Here is a 20263-nt window from a genome sequence, read left to right on the forward strand (position 1 = left end):
CAGTGCAGTCGTTAAGCTTTGCACAAGACCTCTCCATGGTTCCTTGTTCCTGCGGCCTCGAGAGACACCCTCCTGGGTGCAGACTCCAGCACTCTAACGTGCTGCTCGACATCCCCGCGTCCCTCCCTCCCACGGCCTCCTCCATCGCGACGAGGCGGCTGTTCTCAGCACCAGGCAGCTGCGCCGAGGACAGCGGCGTGCCGGCGCTGGAGGCTGCCGCAGGACGGATGCTTGGCAGCCCTCGCTCCTCTGTGGCCGTGCTCTTTCCCAGCAAACTTGTCCCTCAAAGTGGGTAGCCTTGGTCATATTACAGAGGAGGCTGCGCGGGACGCCCCCTCCTCCATCAGCCTCTCGAGGATGGGTCGCAGATAAGGGGTCTCTGGCCGAGCCTGTGAGAGGCGCACACCCCGCAGGAGAGTGCCCAAGAGTGGATCGAGCCCCCGCCTGCAGCCGGGCGGAGGAGGGCGGGGGTCACGCATTGGGCGCTGTGGAGACGGGCTAGCCGTGACGTCACGCGAGAAGCAGCAAGGGAAAGTTGTGCCTGGCCCTGGTCAGGTTTATATGGGAGGCGGCGGGGCCGGGGTTGCGCGCGCCGCCACCAACTCCCGGGAACGGATCTGGATCTGATCCCCCTCTCCACCCATTGCCACCCCCTCCCGCATCCCCACAGGCGCGCACGCACACGCCGGAGAGAGGCGCCCGGGTTCGCAGGCAGAGACAGACGGACATAGCCTCAGCCAGCAGGCAGGAGAAGCTCGGATCCGTCTGCAGCCAGACTCTGGAGTGCGGCAGTGGATGGGGACAGAGCTCGGATTCCCCTCAAAAGCCCGGGAGGAGTGCGCCAGGGAGTGCCCACAGACCGGTGTCCGGGCGGGGAGGATGCTGTGCTGGGAGATCGGGGACCTGTGCATCGGAATGGCAGCGCCAGGGGGGGCTGCAAATTGTGCTGCAGAAGGATCCGCTCCGTGAGCCCCTGGCAGCAGAACAGCGTCGAGGAGAGGGACTGTGGCTGCTCTCTGTGGCACAACTGCCGGGGTCCGTCTGCTCCGCAGGGCACCGCCTGCCGAGGTTGCACACTCAATGATACTGCGGGTGCACCCCAGCCTCTGAAGGGGGCACACACGCGAGGACTGGGCGGCCGGTCTGGCAGGATCCGCAGCGCGCTGGGAGGGTGCAGCGTGGCCACTTGGAGAAGTTACAACAGCAGAGGACGGCGGGGGCGCCGAAGAAAGGGCTGCTGACCACCCCTCGGGCGGGATGCTGAGGGCCAGCCCTTGGGGGCCGCACTGAGGAGGTATCCGTCAACCGCATATGGAGCCGTCGGCGGCGCCCGCTGCCCGGGACTCAACCCCGAGGGCACAGGTTTGAGAGCCGCCCTGGCCGGGGCGCAGAGGCTGCCGCCGGAGCTCCGAGCCCTTACTTCCCGGGGACTGGCCGAGTTTCAGACCGAGATGCAGCTCTTGAAGGCTCTTTGGGCACTAGCAGGGGCAGCCGTCTGCTGCTTTCTCCTCTTCGTCATCCACTCGCAGCTCCTTAAAGAAGGTATTGTATTAACGCGCTCTGGTTAAAGCTCTGCGAACCCAGCAGCCCACCCTCTCTTCCAATGCGGCTAGACCCTGTGGCAGCACCCACACACCCCGGTGCTAGAGCTCACTTGGATTCCCGGGTGTTGGGGTCACTGCTTGACGCACATTGATATCTGGGAACGGGTTCACTGTGCCATCGGTCGAAAACGTGTGTTTGATTAACTGCACACAGCTATGAAAGAGTACATGAATGGAGTATTATTTATTTTAGCAGTTTTACATAGCGCGAGCTCGACCCGGAGCACTTCACTTGAGAACCATGTACATTACGCAAAGACACATTCATTTTTGTAGGCACAGGGAGATTACGTGATTGCCCAGAATCACAGGATGTTGAGCCAGCGCTGAGACTCGAACCTGCTTCCACAGTTCCAAAGTCAGCAGCTCTGGCCTTTATGCCACATGCTCACGGGAGGAGTCTGACAACACATATCTCGCGGATCTGCCCATGCATGAGTGTAGGAAGCGTGCAGGCTCGTTTAACCAAAAGTGGTGGCCAGTGAGTGCTTGGGTCAGCGTTGAGGCTCCTGCTGAGATCTGCGTCTCTGGTGAAGTGTTAAGGACTGCATTAAGGGTGGATGTGGGGAGACTTGTGGTACTGTCTGTCTCGCTGGCCATGTGTTTTGAGCATCATCTGTGCACCCCTAGCAGGTGCTTGGGTCATTGTCAGGAATTGCTGCATCTACGCTCCCATGGAAGTGATCTGCAGAGGAGAAGAGACGGCTGTGGCGAGAGCCGGGCCTCTGCCTCCCCAGCCTGGAGTTTGGGAGAGGCGCAGAGATTGGTGTGGTGCGAGACCTGCCTCTGTTGCCTTAACTCTTGCCGTCTCGCTCCCTTCTTTTCTCGCCAATCACCACTTTGCATGGATACACACACACGCACATAGTAACAGGCAGAAGGGCCCCAACCCCCGGCCTGCGCACACATCCCACGACTCCTCAATAGGTGGCACTGACGGTCCGCGCAAAGGGCAGCCTGCAGTTTCCGCACCCTCTAGCCTGTCCAGGAGGCCGTTCGCCGATGCCCACCGTAGGATCCTGGGCGCTCCTACTCGGCCACAGTTTGCACCCCTCCTCCCCCATTTGTGCTGCACTTCACGCGTCTCTCCCCAATGACACGAAAGGGACGATACGTGCCTGCGTATCCGCTGTCGTCAATGGCACAGGAGGGAAGTGTACTAGGCAAGAAGGGGACATGTTCTAACTGACACTCATTCGGTACCGTGTTTCACCAGAACACGTGAAGAGAGCCTTACACGGGAGCCAAGGGTGCCCATCTGCACACGTGTTGTTGTGCAGTACCTCATGCAAGATGCGTAATGTTTATTTATTTCTTTATCGGTTCCGGAAGCGCTGTGTAGGAATGTGATTATGAAAGGGAGTCTGCGTCTCTCACGGTGTCTCTGCCTACGCCAGGGCATTGTTTTATTTCAGGCGTGTAAAAGACAGGAAGCTCTCTGCACATGCTAAGCAGCATGGAGCAGTGTCCGAGAAAAGCAGCATCCGTGTAACACGACTATGGCCTTACCGCCCGTATCCAGGCTGCCTCTAAAACAGTGCAGCCGCCTTGACGCAACTGTAGCAGTTTTCAGCTCTCACGACCCCCTGAAGAATTAAAGCCGCCGCATGTCATTTGCGTGCGACTCTCCTAATCTCGACACACATGTTAGTAGGATGAGCTTTGTATGTTGATTTTAACACGTCAAAACAAAAACTAAAAGACGGCGGGTATTTCCGTTCCAAATATTCGCTTGCCACCTTTCTTGTTTTCAGAGCTCTGTCGCATTTTAAGTGCAGGGTGTCTGTCTGCCCTAGCGCAGACTGCAGGGGTTTCGGCAGTGGCGCTGGAGTGGTGGGTTACAAATAGCGGTAGGCTTTCACCGTGTATCCTTGCCTACCCATCACGCTCTGCCCGGTGGGTCCAGAGACAGTCAGCCTCTCACAGTGCTTTGAATGTTGTTATGGGTCCTCATCTCCAGCATGGACTTCACTGTAATCACCCCTTTTTTTCTTAAGGGGGAGGGGGGGGGGGGGTGGCGGGGAGGATGCAGTGTACAGCTTGCTGCTTGAATCTTACGCCTTGTAATTGCGGGCTACACATATCTGTGAATGGCCCAGCCCTGGTGAAAGGATGCCATTGAGTTAACGGCACTTCTAGAAGTATTCCAGAATGCAAAGACGCCTTATTCACGTGCTGTCTTCTAAGGTTTTGCTCTGTATTGTGCGCTCGGTACCGTATGCTTGTCGCTTTGGTCCTGTAGCCGAGAGTGGCGGGAATATAGGATCGTTATTTCCCCCAATCCCATGCAGCCTTCCTTTCATAGCGCGGGAACCGCATCTCCGCGCATCACAACACGCAGGCATTTGCAAGAATGTATGTTTCATCGATTATTTCTCATTTTACACCAGTATTGCTTCCGCAGCTCAAAGGCTGCGCTGATCTTTACATCAACAGTGCGTTCACACTGCTGCCTCACGTGCATCTTCTCATTTGCCTTTACTTACTCGGTTCTGTGTAGTACAGGCCCAGCTCTGCGTACTGTGCCCGCAGTAAGATGCCACCCTCTCTGTGCAGGTTGTAAAATGCCTGACCTCACTCAACACCCGTCCGTCCCCACCTGCACAGTGTTTAGCCAGTGCCTCGTATTGTGCCCTTGACTTAATGTCCACCTCAAATGGGCTCTAGGGTGGGGGCTGGCTGTGTTGAAGCGTCCTCTCTTTTTCTTTGTGTTGTGCATCTTCTCAAGACAAGTGCACCCATACACCCATGGCATGGTGTGTAGTATGGTGGCTCCCTTGACGTCCTCCACACCGCAAGTGGGCTCTAGGGCAGGTGCTGGCCAGGGCTGGCGTTTGGCAGGGGCGAGCTGGGCCCAGGTGGCCACTCTTTAGAGGGGCTCGCGGAGCTCCCTGCATGAAGGTCCTGCAAACCGCAGCCCCTCTGCCCTGGCTCGGGGATTCCGTTTAAAATACTTGTAATCATTCACAACGTGCCACAGCCGCAGTTTTTAACACCCTGCCCTCCCACCTACCTCGCACCCCCTGCCGCCACACACCAGCACCTTGTCCCCCCCACACCTCCAACAAATAACTTGGTACAGCCTGATGGCGCTGAGCTGTGGAGATGTTTATGTTCAGAGGCAGGTCATTGGCCGGCCAGAGACAGCCAAAAGGACCCCGATGCCTCATTGTGTGCAGTAGCCAGGGCGGAAAATTTCTGTCCACCAGGGGCGCTATCTGAGCTCGGGCCTGCCCTGGTGCTGGTGGTGTTAGAGCAGCCTCATTAGCTACCTTGCGTGGTGCCTGCGTTTCCAGTCTGACGCGCGCACTCGCACGCACGCACGCGACGTAGTATGCTACCTTGCTCCATTGGACTGCAGGTGCGGGCCCTGTTAAAACAAACTCCTAATTGACCTAACGGAAAACAATTCATTTGTTTATTTAGAGCCCAGGAGCATTATTTGGAAGAGATTTAGAAGAACGCCAATACACCTTTAGCCAAGCCCATTCTGTCACCTGTGCTCGGCGGGTGACCTGCTCCTTCACGTGCACGCACCCCACAAGGGGGTTATTTTCCGGGCTGGCCTTCTGTGTGTCCGACCGGGCGATTGCAGAGGCACTGCCCGCTCTCTGACCTCTCGTTTGCTGCTGAACGTTTTCTGATTCCTGCCGTCGATAGAGCCGTTTGAAGTCCATGGATTTCCAGTGCGCGGCAGTTGGAGCGTAGTAGAAAGGAGGAGAGGGGAGGGAAGTGAGGGTTAACTAGATTTTACTTATTGTATATTGCATTAGGGTGGGTTGATGTGCTACTTCTGACGCATTTCTGTAAAACCACAAACAATTTTAGAAAACGCATCCAAGTTGAAGGTATGCAGCCGTGTACAAATATAAAAACTACACCAAGTTTAAACCGTGCAGATTATAAAATATTTCAAATGAGATAATCGGTCATTTTATAAATCAGGGGAAATTCAGATAGCATGTTAAATATAAAACCACACAAACGTGGATCAACGCAAAACGTGAATCTATACGAATTTAAAATCATGAAAAATGCAACCCATGAGATCTAAAACCTTGCAACATATTTCAAAGCATGCAAACATAAAACCACACAAGTGTATGCTATGCTGAATGTAAAACAGTTCAAGCCACAAAAAGAACACGTTTAACGTGAAAATAATGTAAAATATTAAACCGCAAACAAACAAAAAGGCCAAACTAACACAGCAGGCAGAACCATGCACAAAATCTAAACATGAAAAATATGAAAGCATGCATGCATACCTCCTTATTTTTTCATTTATTTATTAGTTATAGCAGGCGAAGCCCCAATTGTTGGGATGTATTACAAATCCCTTAGCAACCACGCGAACAATAATGCATTGGTAAATCGTAATGTGACATGAACAGCATATATCTGCCAGACCATGTCCGCCCTCGTGTTGTCCTGTTTACTGCAGTTTCCATTTGCAGGGCAGCAGTGGCTGCAATGCCATGTGTGGCTTCTGATTCCTGCCAAGTGATTGGGTGGCGCGCAGGTGAAGTTAATCTGCCGATTCCAATTAAGATTGTTGGTTTGTTGTCAAAAACTTCGCAAATATAGATTTTCAGATTACACCTGTAGAGCTAATGTGATCGGATTGGCACATACCGTATGGCTTCCTGCCAGCTGAAAAGCGTGTGGAAGTGTGGTGGTGAGCGACCAGGAGGATGTTTTCAACTCGTAGTACTAATAAATAACGCTCAGTATTGGCAAGGTGCTGTTTAACAAATTATATTTGTGTGGTTGCTCTGAGATATTAACCATAGTGAGTTTATTGTTTCTTACTGTGCAAAAAACTTTGACTTCCATCAGTGGCACTAATGATTGGCAAGGTGCATAGGACAGTTGGCACACATCTCCAAAACTGGCACAGGGGATGGTGTATAGTAGTGGGTGCTACCATAGGCCATTGTGTATTGGGTATCGCATTCACCCTCTGTGTTCTGATAGCACATTTTTCTCCTGATAAGAGCAGGCAACAAAGAAAAGGCAAGAGCCCACATGAGGTTAGAGAGAGAGACTGGTTCTCATCTCTTGTCAGCTTCTCTTCACTCAGCAGAAATGCACAGGAAGTTGGAGGGACAGGGACTCACAGGCTTGTGTTTACTCGTTGGAGGGCAGAAGATTGGAGAAAGAGGGGGCTCATTATTGCCAGGCTTGTGTTTAATCGTTGAAAGGGAAAGCAGAGACCCACAGGCAGTTGGCTTGAGACGGGGTCTCGACACCACCAGGCTTGTGTTTCCTCATCGGAAGGTAGAGAGACAGTTGTGTATACCTGTCAGGTCTGTGTTCCTCGATGGAAGAGAAGGCAGGGTCTAATGGGAGTTTGGTGAACCACGGGTCCACCACAACCAGTTTGTGTTCTCTTATTGAAGGGGAAGAGAGGGGCCTTCTGGAGAGAAACAGGAGCCCACCATTTCTAACCTTGTGCGTCTCATTGGAAAGGAAGGCAGGACCCGTAAATGTTTGATGAGAGACATGGGCACACTTTCCTGGGCTTGTTTTCTCGTTGGAGGGGAAAGCAAGACCCACTGGAGTTTGGAGAGACACATGTGCTCACCACTCCTGAGTTTTGGTCCATCGCTGGTTGGGAAGGTTGGGGTGCACAGGAGGTTGGAGAGAGACAGGGGCTCCCCCCTATCAGGATTGTGTGCTCTCATTTGAAGAAAAGCCAAAGCCCCCAGGAGGCTGGTGAGAGGCATGGGCATATCTCCACTGGGTTTTTCTTCCCTCAGTGGGAGTAAAGGCAGGAAACAGTGTCACCGCTCCCAGGCCTGCGTCCCTACAAGGTAAAGGAGCAAACAGCATGGAAAAGGCAGGGCCTGGAAGAAAGACAAGCAGGCAGCAGAGAGAAGAGAGGGGCCAAACAGGGTGCAAAGTGAGACATGCCGTCTCCCCTCTTCTTGTGTACCAGCTGGGACAGAAGCAGGCACTAGAGCAAAACAGAAGCAGGGAAAAGCAGGAACAGAGATGTGATTCTCTGCTCAGAGGTCAGGGCAAAGGCTTGCACCAGCAGCAGCAGGCAAAGTACCGGGACTCCCCCCTTTGGATAGACACAGACAGCAGAGGAAAGCCCGGAGCCGGAAGAGGAAAGATAGAAAAATGAGACATGGCCTCCTCTACAGCCTTGTGTCTCTCCTGGGATGTGCATCGGCTCTCTCCACAGATATGTCCATGACACAGCTGCTCCAGCTGCTGCTGTGACTGTGTGTATTGTTTTAATGACAACATGTTGACACAAAGGAGCGCTATTGACTGAGACACCTCGTAATTAACAACACCGTTTATTTGCCCCCTGACCTTCAGTCCAGCCCTCTTATCTGTTCATCCTCTGGCGTCAGGGGCCCTGTTGCCCATTAACTACTTCAAGAGGCCATTAACGCGTAACACCGATGTCAGAATCGGTATCCAATCAAACGAAACGACGCATCCCTACAGGAATCCTACTTCTCAGCCATGTATACACAGTGCACATAAACACATCCGAAAAGATGATCCCGAAAGGAGCAGTTTAAATGTTAGCACTTTGCACCCACAGCACAATGCTTCCCTCACGCAGATGTGAAGAGGACACCCCCAGCACGTCTCATTGAAACGCAAACAGAACAAGGAGAGCACAGCACACCTCTTGACCAAATGCAGGCACAACTTTCACAGCCTCATAGGCATGTGGCGACACAACACCCACAAACCAACACGTTTCTTGTAGTTGTAGAAATTTAAAGACAAGATATGGGAAACACTGCTCCTGTAGATATCTACAGACAGGTTCAGTTTAATGGACATAAAGAAATGTACAGCAATGGTCAACTGTGTATTGTGTCGCTGTTTAGGGCTTTACATTGCACATCCCGGCCATTAATAGAAAACAACTAACACGTGATGCTAGACAAAGAAAGCAGTTTTGTATTATTTTGGTAGTAGAGCTTTTATATTGTGAAACCATAATGCACGTTTTATATTGTGTCTGTTCATTGCAGCTCACACAAGTAGGCATTTGAATAAATGCACAACGATCCTTAGCCCCAGTTCCGTAAGATGGGTGCATGATATAGTGTCACAAACATCTCTTTTAATGTAACAAATGATGTTATAAACTGAGGATACGTAGCACAATCTATACCAATAAGATGCTTGATTTAGGGCAACAAAACTTTAGTTTGAAACAAAAAAAAAACATTGCAACACATAATGTATACATTTATCATAGGTTCGTAAATCAGGTTACTGGCTCTCCTTAATAAGCTAGCATGTGCAGCTCTTGAGAAGTGATCGATTAAGTCTCTGACTATAGAAGGGTGTATGATTGGTATCTTAGCTCATTGATGGCAGCATTTAGTGGCTAAGACAAAGCGTAGGCAGGGCAATGTCGATGGAGCCTTGTATTTAATGCCATAATAACGTGGCCTGAAATTGTTAATTCATTTCCGGAAAGCAGATCTTGCATGAGTTGCACCACTCGAGTCAAAGCTGGGTTTTAGATAGGAGAAACAGATGATTGGATGGTGAAAGAATAATTCTCAACTAAGTCATAGAAATGTAGGTTTGAATTTCAGTTTGACACAAAGGCCGAGCTCATTGCCTTTTACTTTGTGGGTGTCTCTTTGTGTGTATGTATAAAGTGTGGGGGTAGCATGGCTCAGAAGAACCTCGGCTACGTTGTAAATCCCCTCACTACATAAAACATGTGTAACAAATAGCACATTTGGTATATATGATGGTACTTTTATATGTGTATTAGTTTATAACATGATTTACTCAAAGCAGGAGGCAGGAAGTCAAATGTGTTAAGTTAAAAGCACATACAACACTCTTTGTTACTATTAGGAGAGAAGTTTGCATGTGCAAAGTAACTAACATCACATGTGCGAGGGAGGAACCTGTGTTTTTCTCATGTCAAGTTTGGTTTACTGTGGTAACAGACTGGAGTTTTACTTTTGCACTATATATATTGGTATTTCTGGAACACAAACCTAGCTGTGATGCTACAGAGCTACATTACATGATGGTGTTGGAAGACAATGCTTTAGATTGTTTACATCAAGTGGAAATTATGCTCACACATTTCATATTTAAATTTTTAGTCACGGGAAAATATGATGAATTGCCTAGAATCACAATAAGCAGAGGCCAGTGCAGAGGCTGAAATTGAAACCCGAGTTCCCAGGTTTCAACCTCTGCATCTCTACCTATTAGGCCACAACTCTTGTAGTAGTAAATGTTTGAACGTGAGTTATGAGTACCTTTGCTTAAATGTTGCTTAAATGTTGTTTGTCCATATTTATTTTCATTGTTCCTCTTTCATGGTGTGTGTGCCATGGCAGTGAAAATATTTGTGTCCTATTAATTCATGTTATTTAAAGCAACTGTACGAATAAAGAGGCACTCGCATGTTTTACTAGCGTGAATGGTTAAATTCAAGTTTAGTACCCCAAAACTGACATGAGAATACCAATAGTCACTGCCTCATATATTTCATGTGACAATTACTTTAGACAGGAAACAATTTTCCTAATAGTTACATGGTCTTTTTCCAAATTATTTTACCATACCGTGAAAATGTAACTCCTTGCTTCCTCATTTTGGTTAAATATGTTTTGTTAAAAAGAAGTACAGATGAAAACATACCATGGCTGAAGCCATGTCTTTTGATGTTACCTCTTGCCATTGTGGAGGAAGCTGTGAGTCATTGGCCCACTCTCTACCCCCCCCTGTGGCTGCCAGCACTCTTCCCAAAAGTAAAGGGAGCCCAAGGGGACTTCTTCTCTTTACCAATCAGTTGCTGTCTCTTTTGGGGTGTCAGTAAGTGTTCAGTGATTTGTGACAAGAATTGTTAAATAGCAACTGTACATCGGTGTAGGTTGCAAACCCATTTTACAAGTTCACAAATAATCTTTTACACATACACACATTATTGTATTCACCTTCAGATGCACCAACTTTAACTCACAATTTTAGTTACACACACACAAAATACATAAACAGATAATCTCATGCCTACACTTGCGTACACAGTTTCATGCTCACCTGTACAGTTACACTCAACCCATACATTCTCAAACATAAACACTTGCACACTCTCTGCCATGGTCTTTGACACATCCACAAACACACTCATACTTACAAACACAGATTCCCTCAGTCTTACAACCACTTTGTCTTACAAAGGTATACACTTTAGCTCACACGCTCTTATAAATACCCATACACTGTCACACAAACTCAACACAGATTCTATTTCTCACGCTTATATACACTTGTACACACATGTCCACGCATAGGCACATATGAACTGACTCCAATGCTTATGCACACAGAGATGAGACAAAAATATTTCTACTATGTTGAAGTTCACACCAGGGAAGAGCCTCGGATAGCTGTAGCACATAGCTGCAATTCTTCCGGAGGCGAGAAAACAAACCGCGCTTGTTCGGAGACAAGTGGGACTGGGGTATTTAAAGAGCCATTTTAATGAATATGATTTTTTTCCACGAAGTGAAGAATGGGTGACACCGGGTGCCAGTTTTTCACACTTCGTCTTCTGTCTGGAAATACAGGTCGCCCTGTGGTTAATCCGCTCCCCTATGCCTAATCTGTCTCCCAGTGTTTCCAAAGATGAATGGAGCTGAGAACCACGGAAAGGCTATTGTGAAATATAATTGCAGTCCCATGCCTGTCTGGTCCCGCGTGAGGGCAGTTTAACATGCTCCGAGCCGTCTCACCCGAGCCGAGCTCTCTCAGCAAGGCAAACACACAAACCTAGCCTTAGAATCCCATCCCAGAGGGACGGACAGTGAGGTGCATCCCCCATTTTTTGTTTTATTTGGCTCCTTTGTGAGAACAGAAGCATGAAGGTGCGAGAACGAAAAGAGCATTGGCAAAAAAAGTGAGCAATGCACTTCGATAGTGATGTCTTTTACGACGTTGATTACGCGAACACAAAATAAAGCAAACGCAAACCGAATGCACTATTATGGCAGATGTCACCTATTGTCAACAGCGGAATAATGCGCTCAAACGCAACAACCCTGTCAGCTGTTGGCACATTTGACACCGTTACAAGCATCACAGTGATGAATCCGTGGATTTTGAGTGTACTGCGTATTCTTTTTTTTCTGTGAAAAGCATTGCGTTCTATTTTCCTTCCCAGCTGATGAAAAGCTGTCCAATTAGCAACATCTGACATGGTTGCACGCTCACCGCGCCGGCCTGTCTGAGATTTTTTCGAGCGCCTGCTTTTAGCATTCGGGGGAGAAGTGACATTTCCACATGCAGGGAGAATATCAACTAATCTTCCGATATGTAAGCTCCAAATCTCCAGGTTCTGTAACAGGAGTAGGTATGCATCTGAAAGAACGCATTTGCATGTCTGGCTTCCCATTAGTCCGTTCCAGCAAAGCACATTTCAGACTGGCTGATGGTATCACCGGCAGGCTGCCACCACGTCCCGATCCAGAGAGTTAAAGCAAACTGGGAACGCGCCAAGCATATTAATGTGCGCCTCCACAGAGTTTATAAACTCTTTAAAAGGTAACTAACGCGGGAGACATTTTTGACGTTGTTTCTGTTCAACAGAAAACCCGCTCTGTGAATGCTACAATTCATTTTATCGGAGAGCTACGGGTAAAATGACTAATGTTGCAATTATATTTTAGACTTTCTGACGGGGCCGATTTGCATATGGTTAGTCCCTGCTTGTAAAGGCACAGTGAGCCACAGTGATTGAATGGAATGTGACCGAGGCTAATTAGTGGTGGCTGAGATGAATTCGAGCATTCCAGTTGGCCCTTTTATCTTTTTCCCAGTGATCAATTCTCCATGGCATGCCAAGGCGTGGGTCCCTTAGCTCACCGTGCAATAGTGATCTGAGCTCCACATCGCAGATACCCCTCAAAAAGATGGCAACGAGTTTAGAGATGCACGTGTCACTTTGCAGACAGCATCTTGCGTTAGTGGTTTGGGGTGCAGGCCCTTTGGGGTGGGGTCAATAATGACTTGCACAGGATTGGTCCCTTTCTGTAATGGCGCATTGAGCAAAAAGGGTATGCAATGGGATGCAGAGTCCAGTCATTTTCAGGTCTTTCAGATGGAATCAAACAATCCAGTTGTCACCTACTGTTTTCCTTAGTTTTTGTCGCAAGAAAAATTCACCTTCTTGGGGACTCTGCTATGCCCCCCCCCCCCCCCCCACGAGTAAAATGTGTTGCAATCATTTGCTTGTTCCTTTATTGAGTTCATCTACTGCAATGATGTGTGCACCTAAAACAGGTTTATCTTAACATAGGAAATTTAGAGATTATGTTTGTAAATAGTCACTATCCCTGAAGCCTATACAATAAAATAGCAATAACGAGCAAGGTTTATTTGCGGTTACTTTAGATCTATGGCATCAAAGTACGGCAGCACTGCTGACCTTTAAATCTGGCCTCCTGATCAACAGCATTACTGGACAGCAGCCTACTCGACTCAACACTAACATTAACAAATATTAAATATACAGGCAATTCTATATTTAAAGGTTGATTGAAGTTAAGGAAAGGAAGTCATAACTAGGTTGTCCTGCACCTCTCAACTTTAGGAACACCTTTGTTTCAAAGCCATTTTGTAGCAAAAGTGTAAAAATATGTAAGGTCTCTCTTCAAAATTCAAAAAGTGTATTTCATTAACACGCAGAACCATTTTGCCTTAGTATATCAGTGCATTGAGAAGTATTTTTTTAAAGTGATAGTTTTCAAACATCAATTTAGAAACACTCATTCTTCCCCACACACTTACAGCATTGTCTATAGTGAATTCAAAGGCAAATCACTTATTATGAGGACTCTCTAAGGGCGGCCTGGGTTCCTATTACACAAGAACAACATTATATTTATATGAACTCAAACACAGGAGGTGGTTTTATACAGCACAAATCCTGAAGTCTTGTGTTTTCAAAGTCCTCTTATATGTGATAGTTAATACAAAGTAGGGAAAGTGAAATAAAACAATTGCCTGTGATCACACAATTTGGTAAAGTTCAAAAGGTGGGATTACTCTCTGTTTTTCTGATTTCAGATTGCGCCATTCATCCACTAGATGTACATGCTTTGCTTCCACTATACCCACATTAGCACCATCCCCTGAGCAAGACCACCACCCTGCTTGCATCAATGCGGCCCTCTGACACATCACAGACCAAACTTTGTGGCCCCAGGGACATTTTTTGCAAGTACCCATGTGAAAGATCTTCATTGAATATGGAATAAATCAACCTCTTCTATGCAATGCAAACATTTGTAAGTAATCTATGAATGTTGTTACCCTTTAGAGGAATTGCACTGAAGTCCAACTTCCTTCAGGAGACCATCAAACTCTCAAGTGACTCAGGATTTTTGATTTAACGCTTGGCAGAGGGTTTCGTTTTAATCTTCATAGTACATGGTCACAGCACTACCATTCCAAAAAAGATGAATGACAGATAATATTCCTGCAGATATTTAGCATACATATGGAATCTGCAGTGCACAATTAAATATACCACTACACAGTATGTAATTGGTTGCAAAAAAATTATAAGCAGTTTCATGTAAGTCACTTTCAGATAATGGCTGTAGCTCAGAATGTGGGTAATATGCAGTGAGCTTCCTACAACTGAAGGAACAAAATAATTTTTCTGCCAGGAATGTCTCTTCTCTGCTATTGACTTTTCATTTCAGGGAAATATTTCAGCAGACCTAGAAATCTAGGGCCTCATTAAGATGGTGGGTGGACCACCACCGACAGGCTGTTGGTGGCGGTCCACCCACCATCCAGGGCATCAGTCCAACCATTGCATTACGATGCAGCTTGTTGGAATGCAGTTGTGCCCAGACGTGGGTCCCTTGCTCACTTTGCCACTGGATTCAAGCTAGCCTGGCTGATGACGGCTGATTAGCCAGAAACTGGTCCCAGGATGCTAGTTTCCGGTCCAGGGAAGACATGGCATGGCAGTTCGGGCTGGACTGTTCCCATGAGGCACAGGGTCAGACTGATTTGCATATGGCCATGTCTGAACTGGGGTGGTGGAGTGATCTAAAGAATGATGATGGATTAAACCCAGATCAGTTGACTGGGGGTGAGTGCTTGCAATGTTCAACATGCCGTCCATCATCCCCTTTGGTGTTGCCAGGTAGGACTGCAACTCGGACAGGATCAAAGACCTAGTAGAGACTGCGTTTGGATTCCTAATCTTACAATGGAGGCGGTGCCTGCGCAGGCACTGAGGCAGGGATTAGGATATCCCTTTCCGACTGCCGTGAACAGACAGAAGCAATCAGACTTTGTGGGCCCCAAGCAGGGCCCCGTCCCCCTGGGCCTCTGCTAATGGGCTTGGGGTACACTTTTAGTGCCCCCCCTCTCATCCATGCACTGTGTGCCAGGCACCACATGGTGTCTGGCACACGGTGCATGGATGTGCACAAAGTGTATTTTTCTTTTTTTTTTGTATTTTAATGTTTTTATTGGTATTTACAAGTTACATATAATAAAGTACAAAACGAATAACATATCACCGATGGTCGTGTAGGGCAGCATTGGTTCATTTATCAGTCTTTTCTTGTTCGCCCCAGATAGACTGGCCCACCTATAACATAAAACACATAGTCAGTTGCGATTGGCGCGTGTTTGGTTGGTACATAAAACATAAATGTGAGTGGCGGTTGTTTTTGTGACAGAGCCCTGGATCTTTGAGGTTGCTCTTTTTCTGAGCCCCAGCATCAGCCGCAGTAGAAAAAGCTTTTTCACAACCACCTGCAGAGCGGTCCTATCCTAATCGGGCAAGTGGGACTGCTGACACATTGTCGGACGGTTACCTGACGGAAACGATGGTGGTCGGCTATATGACCTACCACCATCGTAATAAGGGCGCTAGTTCCTCTTTCATTGTTTAAAGACAGATGTAATTGTACTCCTTGACCTGCTTTTCACACGGTCTATGGTTCTTGTACTAGGCATAATGACATTACGACGGGACATTACAACTCAACACTAAGAGCTAATTACAGTAGAGTTTATGTAACATTTTCTAATTGCAGGTGACAATTCATGGCACAACAACGCACCAATATGAAAAGAAACAGTTTTTATGCGCATGTTACAGGTTTCAGTGTATTATGCACAAGACATGGACATATTTCAAACACGTTATCAATGTCTCTAATACCACGTTTAAACACGTGACTGAAGAAAAGTTTGACATATAAAGCCAATGACGGCCATATGAACGGGATAGGTGGGCATGCCCCTTCTGTGATGCCAGCAAGGAAACTCTGGAAAATGCACTGTTCTTCTGCCCGTCTATGTGAAGGGAAGGAAAAATGGATACGCCCAGTATGCCGAAATATATGGTGTTAAAAACATGTTGAGGCTCTTCGTATTTTAAGATACAACACAAGTCATTCATTGTTTTTGCTGTCTCCGATTACCTTCTGATGATAGAGAGCACTAGGAGCATGATGTCCGAGTTTAATGCAGGTCCTGATATCACAACAGCATAGCATGCTCCCATTGTCTCTGCTCCCTCTCATGCACTAGCACTTTGAGATGTTGTAGTTGATTAAGTTTATCTGTACATTATTTAAGCATAATGTGCTGTTAAAAACTTTGTTCTTCCCTATGCACCAGCACCATGAGAATTTATGGACCTAGACAGCTTTTGTTCACCTTTGTGACTCGGTTTACTGAGTTTATTAAATGTTTTGGCTGCATTGATTTTATTAAATATTTTATGATGCATGTTTGATCTAAGCAGGTTGTATTGCTTTTTTGGTGTGTGCTTGTTTGATTTTAATGCTTTATACTATATTTTATTGTTCTTTTATGGCTTACACCAGAAAAAAAGATTAGAAAGGTAAAAGGTGCCTATATTTTTGTGGCTAAACTCCAGTGCTAACATTCAACAGGAAATTTTCGACTATATCACTCACTGCTTTAGGTAGTAGGTGTCCCTCATCAGCCCTACTTCCCTCACTTTGACACTGCCAAGGACTTGCACACATGTACACACCAACACACACTCAGAGTGTATGTGGGTTTAGGGCGAAACTGTAGCTTCTCCATTCATATGCACGGTACTGTACTGCTCTCCTGTAGACCAGTAGTAGTTCAGCAGAGATTTCTGCAAACTCCTGCACCACCATTCATCTTGACTGGCTACATGTCCATTTACATGTTTCTATATCTAATGCAGTTCTATATTTGCCTGCTTCAAACTTGTCAATGCCACGTATGTATTGATGCATGGTTTGTTTTGTCCACATTAGAGATATCACACCTTTTTCCATATCAGTGAGGGGAATATACCTTGCATAAGAAATAGAAATAGACCAAGAATTAAGGTGTAGAGGGGGTGGGAAGTCTGACCACGAACAACGTACCAGATACATTGAGTCATTTCATACATTTTTCAACTTAATCAAGCACTACATTCCTTGAACCTTCTTCACCCATACCATGAAAGATCCCCCAGTGATTGAGATACTGTGTATGATACATATATACTACGAAGATAAGACGAGTGCACGCCACATACAAACTGGTAACTCTGGCAGGCCTACTCAGTATTTCACATTCCTAAATTTGATCAAATTGAGCACCACTAAATTGAGTAATTGCAACACACACAGAACAGTAACATCGACTTAAATGTGGCATTACATGCTTATTTAAAGATATACCATTCTTAAAACATGTGCCCATTTGCCATACCAATAGACACCCGACCAGTAGAACATACAAAATAATTAAAATTAAGCTTTGAAATATATTTGAAGTTCCTGAAACGTTCTGACAGTAAGAACAGTCTTCCGACTTTTAGTAGCCTTAAACCAACTAACCTGAAGACAATACATGCTTTTGCCTGGCTGTTTGGCACAGGCCCCAAAATGTTATTGACCAGCTAAAAATCTCTACATGTCAGCTCTAAATACTGGTCATGAGCGACATAAGGGAATTTCCCAACAGCAGGCCAAGTGCCTGCATATTTTGTTAGGAATGCATTTAAGTAGTACTCTTCCTTGTGAGGCCCAGATACCTGAACCCTTGAAAAATGCCATTGATTAAGCCAAGTTGAACCTCTGACCCAAACTTTGGTATATATAATGGGATTAAATAGATTTCTAGTGTGAATGTGAAATTCCTAAATCTTCAAGTAGTAGGCAGCATTTGGCCAAATCCACCCTCACCCACTCTTTAGCTGTGAATCGATAGACATATAGGCTTCCGTTGGGTTCTTGGAAATGCACATCTTGAGGTTTTAGTCTTACTCACACATAAATACAAATACATAGTCAAATAGGCTTTAGGTTAAGACACAACAGTATTCAGAACACTTATCATCTGCACCAAATACATAGACAAATTGGCTATAGGTCAAGAATAATGGTAACTTTTTTGTCCTTTAGATCCTGTTGAATCTGAGAATCACACTTCTCCACGAAAGTACATTATCCAAATAAACATAGGCTTGGTGCAAACCTCCTAAAAGAAACAGCTATCCATCCCATCAACATCCTCGACACAGTGAAAGACAAGTACACTCTCTAACTTCCTTCCCATTATACTAATCAAGAGTTCTCAAATATTGGGGCATGAGAGCCATTTTATTAATGTGTTTTTCTCCAATTATAATAATGCCCTACAAGTGTGGCATAGTAATTTATTATGAACAAAAGAGCATCACAGCAGAAATACTTTAAGAGGAAATGCTAAACCCAAACCAGGATTGTTTGTAATTGGAGCAAAGTGTACCTCACAGTTTAACTGTGAGGTACACTTCGGTCCAAGGGAAAGCATTCCCGGAAAACATTCCTGGTACTCTGCTTATGAATAATCAGAGAGAGAACCCACCAGAGGTCATAATACTGAATACATGCTCATGATACAATAAGGTTGGCATGTGTTACAAATGTTGCCCCAGTGAGGCCTAATGATGTCAAGATTAAATGGCTCGGGATAGATCACACGTAGTGTTGTACAGGTATTGCTAACTCTGAACCCTGATGAATTTAGCAATTTTTTAGAAGAGCAGGTAGATCATGTTGAGACATTGAATGCTTTTGAATATATCACCAGGTCCCTCAGATCACTACTCTTTAGATCTCTAAAATTCAGCAGTGTAGGAAAATAGTGGCGGTTTGATGGCTCTTGTATGCAGACATCTAAACTCTTAAAGGATCTCCCAGGGATCCCGCGGCAATTAAGCACCTACATAAGAACTATAAGCACACTTTAACAGCTAGGAAGGGTGTAGTACATGAAGAGGCCTGCTTAAACCTGGCCCAGGCTGCTGAGATGAAGGACTCGGCACTATTTGTGTGCACAGCAAATGCCCCTTTCTTAAAGAAAGATTCAATACCTGAACTTACTTCCTTGGTTTCCTGTGATGCCTAGGTCACTCATTTTATTGATATCACTGATTCTCATATGGCGGACACATCATCAGCACGGGCATGGGGAGCTGTCTAAGTATCAAGTTCCAATCCACATATCATTGGAGACGGTCCTTCTGCCAATAAATATGATTGCAGGAGGAAAGGTGCCTGTTCCAGATGGAATTCCAGTGGATGCATTTAAAACCATAAGGCAGTTATGGGGCCCGGTCTTGATTAGGGTACTTAACGCACCTACTGGGGATTCAATTCTGACTTCAAGGGACATTTCAATCATCATCCCTATTTTCAATACAGGATTAAGTCCAACCCGAAATGTATTTGTCCTATTTCCTTCCTAGAGTCTGCAGCCAAGCTGATGGGTAAGGTCCTGTTGCAGACATTAGAGGACTGTGCAGAGAATAACTCCATGATATCAGAGGCTCAATTTGGGTTCAGGAAAGGGCGGGGGACAGTGGAATAATGTGTGAACTTAGATTTGGTCATAGAAAAGTACACCAAAGCTCATCCAGGATCTCTTTCTTTATGTTTTGCTGATCTAAGCAGTGCTTCAAATCTAGGCCCATAATAAGTTTCCTAGCATGCTTATATGAAAGTTTGTTGGCTACTGTGTGGTACAGCCCCAAAGGAGAATGTTCCCCTTAAGGTCAAGAGGGGAATTAGACAGGGTTGTGTGCTCGCACAACTCCTGTTCTCTTTATTTACTAATGGTTTTAGATGGTATCCTCCAAACTCTGCAGTCTGATGCACTATTGTTGGCGGCCGTCCGGTTCCAATTTTATTGTATGCCAACGTTGCTGTGCTTTTATCAAGGACGCCTGTCAGCCTACAAAAATTGATGGACACCTTTGGGAATTTTATAGCATCTGGCAAAATGAAGATTAATAAGGCAAAAACGTTTACAATGGCTTGCAAGAAAAAGGAACTTCAGAGTAGGACCTTCTTTATTGAGGGCTCACTTATTGTAAGTGTTGCCACTTTTGGCTATTTAGGGATTTAATTCACCAACAATGAATCTTAGGTGCAACACGTTTCAAACACCCAGTTAAAAATGAGCCAAATATGCAAGGGAGTATTTAGGTTCTCCCAGAAAATTGGTAATCACCCAGTCAAGGAAATGGTCGAAATATACAAAGCAAGGGGGGGGATGTGGCCAGGCAGCCGACCGTGATGGCCATGCAACACTGAAGCTCCTCCAGAATAACTTAAAGCCTACCTTATCCTGCC

General features: G+C 46.2%; 1 protein-coding gene across 1 annotated transcript in view; it reads left to right on the plus strand.

The window, feature by feature from the left end:
- Positions 1-335: 335 nt before the first annotated feature.
- Positions 336-20263, plus strand: part of LOC147750661 (chemokine-like protein TAFA-4) — a 181318-nt gene continuing 161390 nt past the window's right edge. The window contains exon 1 of the mRNA XM_086930026.1: positions 336-1542. Within this exon, the coding sequence (XP_086786152.1) occupies positions 1452-1542 (91 nt within the window). The 5' untranslated portion in view covers positions 336-1451. The remainder of the gene's footprint in view (positions 1543-20263) is intronic.

Source organism: Lissotriton vulgaris, chromosome 1_1 (genome assembly GCF_964263255.1).
Source record: "Lissotriton vulgaris chromosome 1_1, aLisVul1.2, whole genome shotgun sequence".
In the NCBI taxonomy this organism is placed as follows: domain Eukaryota; kingdom Metazoa; phylum Chordata; class Amphibia; order Caudata; family Salamandridae; genus Lissotriton; species Lissotriton vulgaris.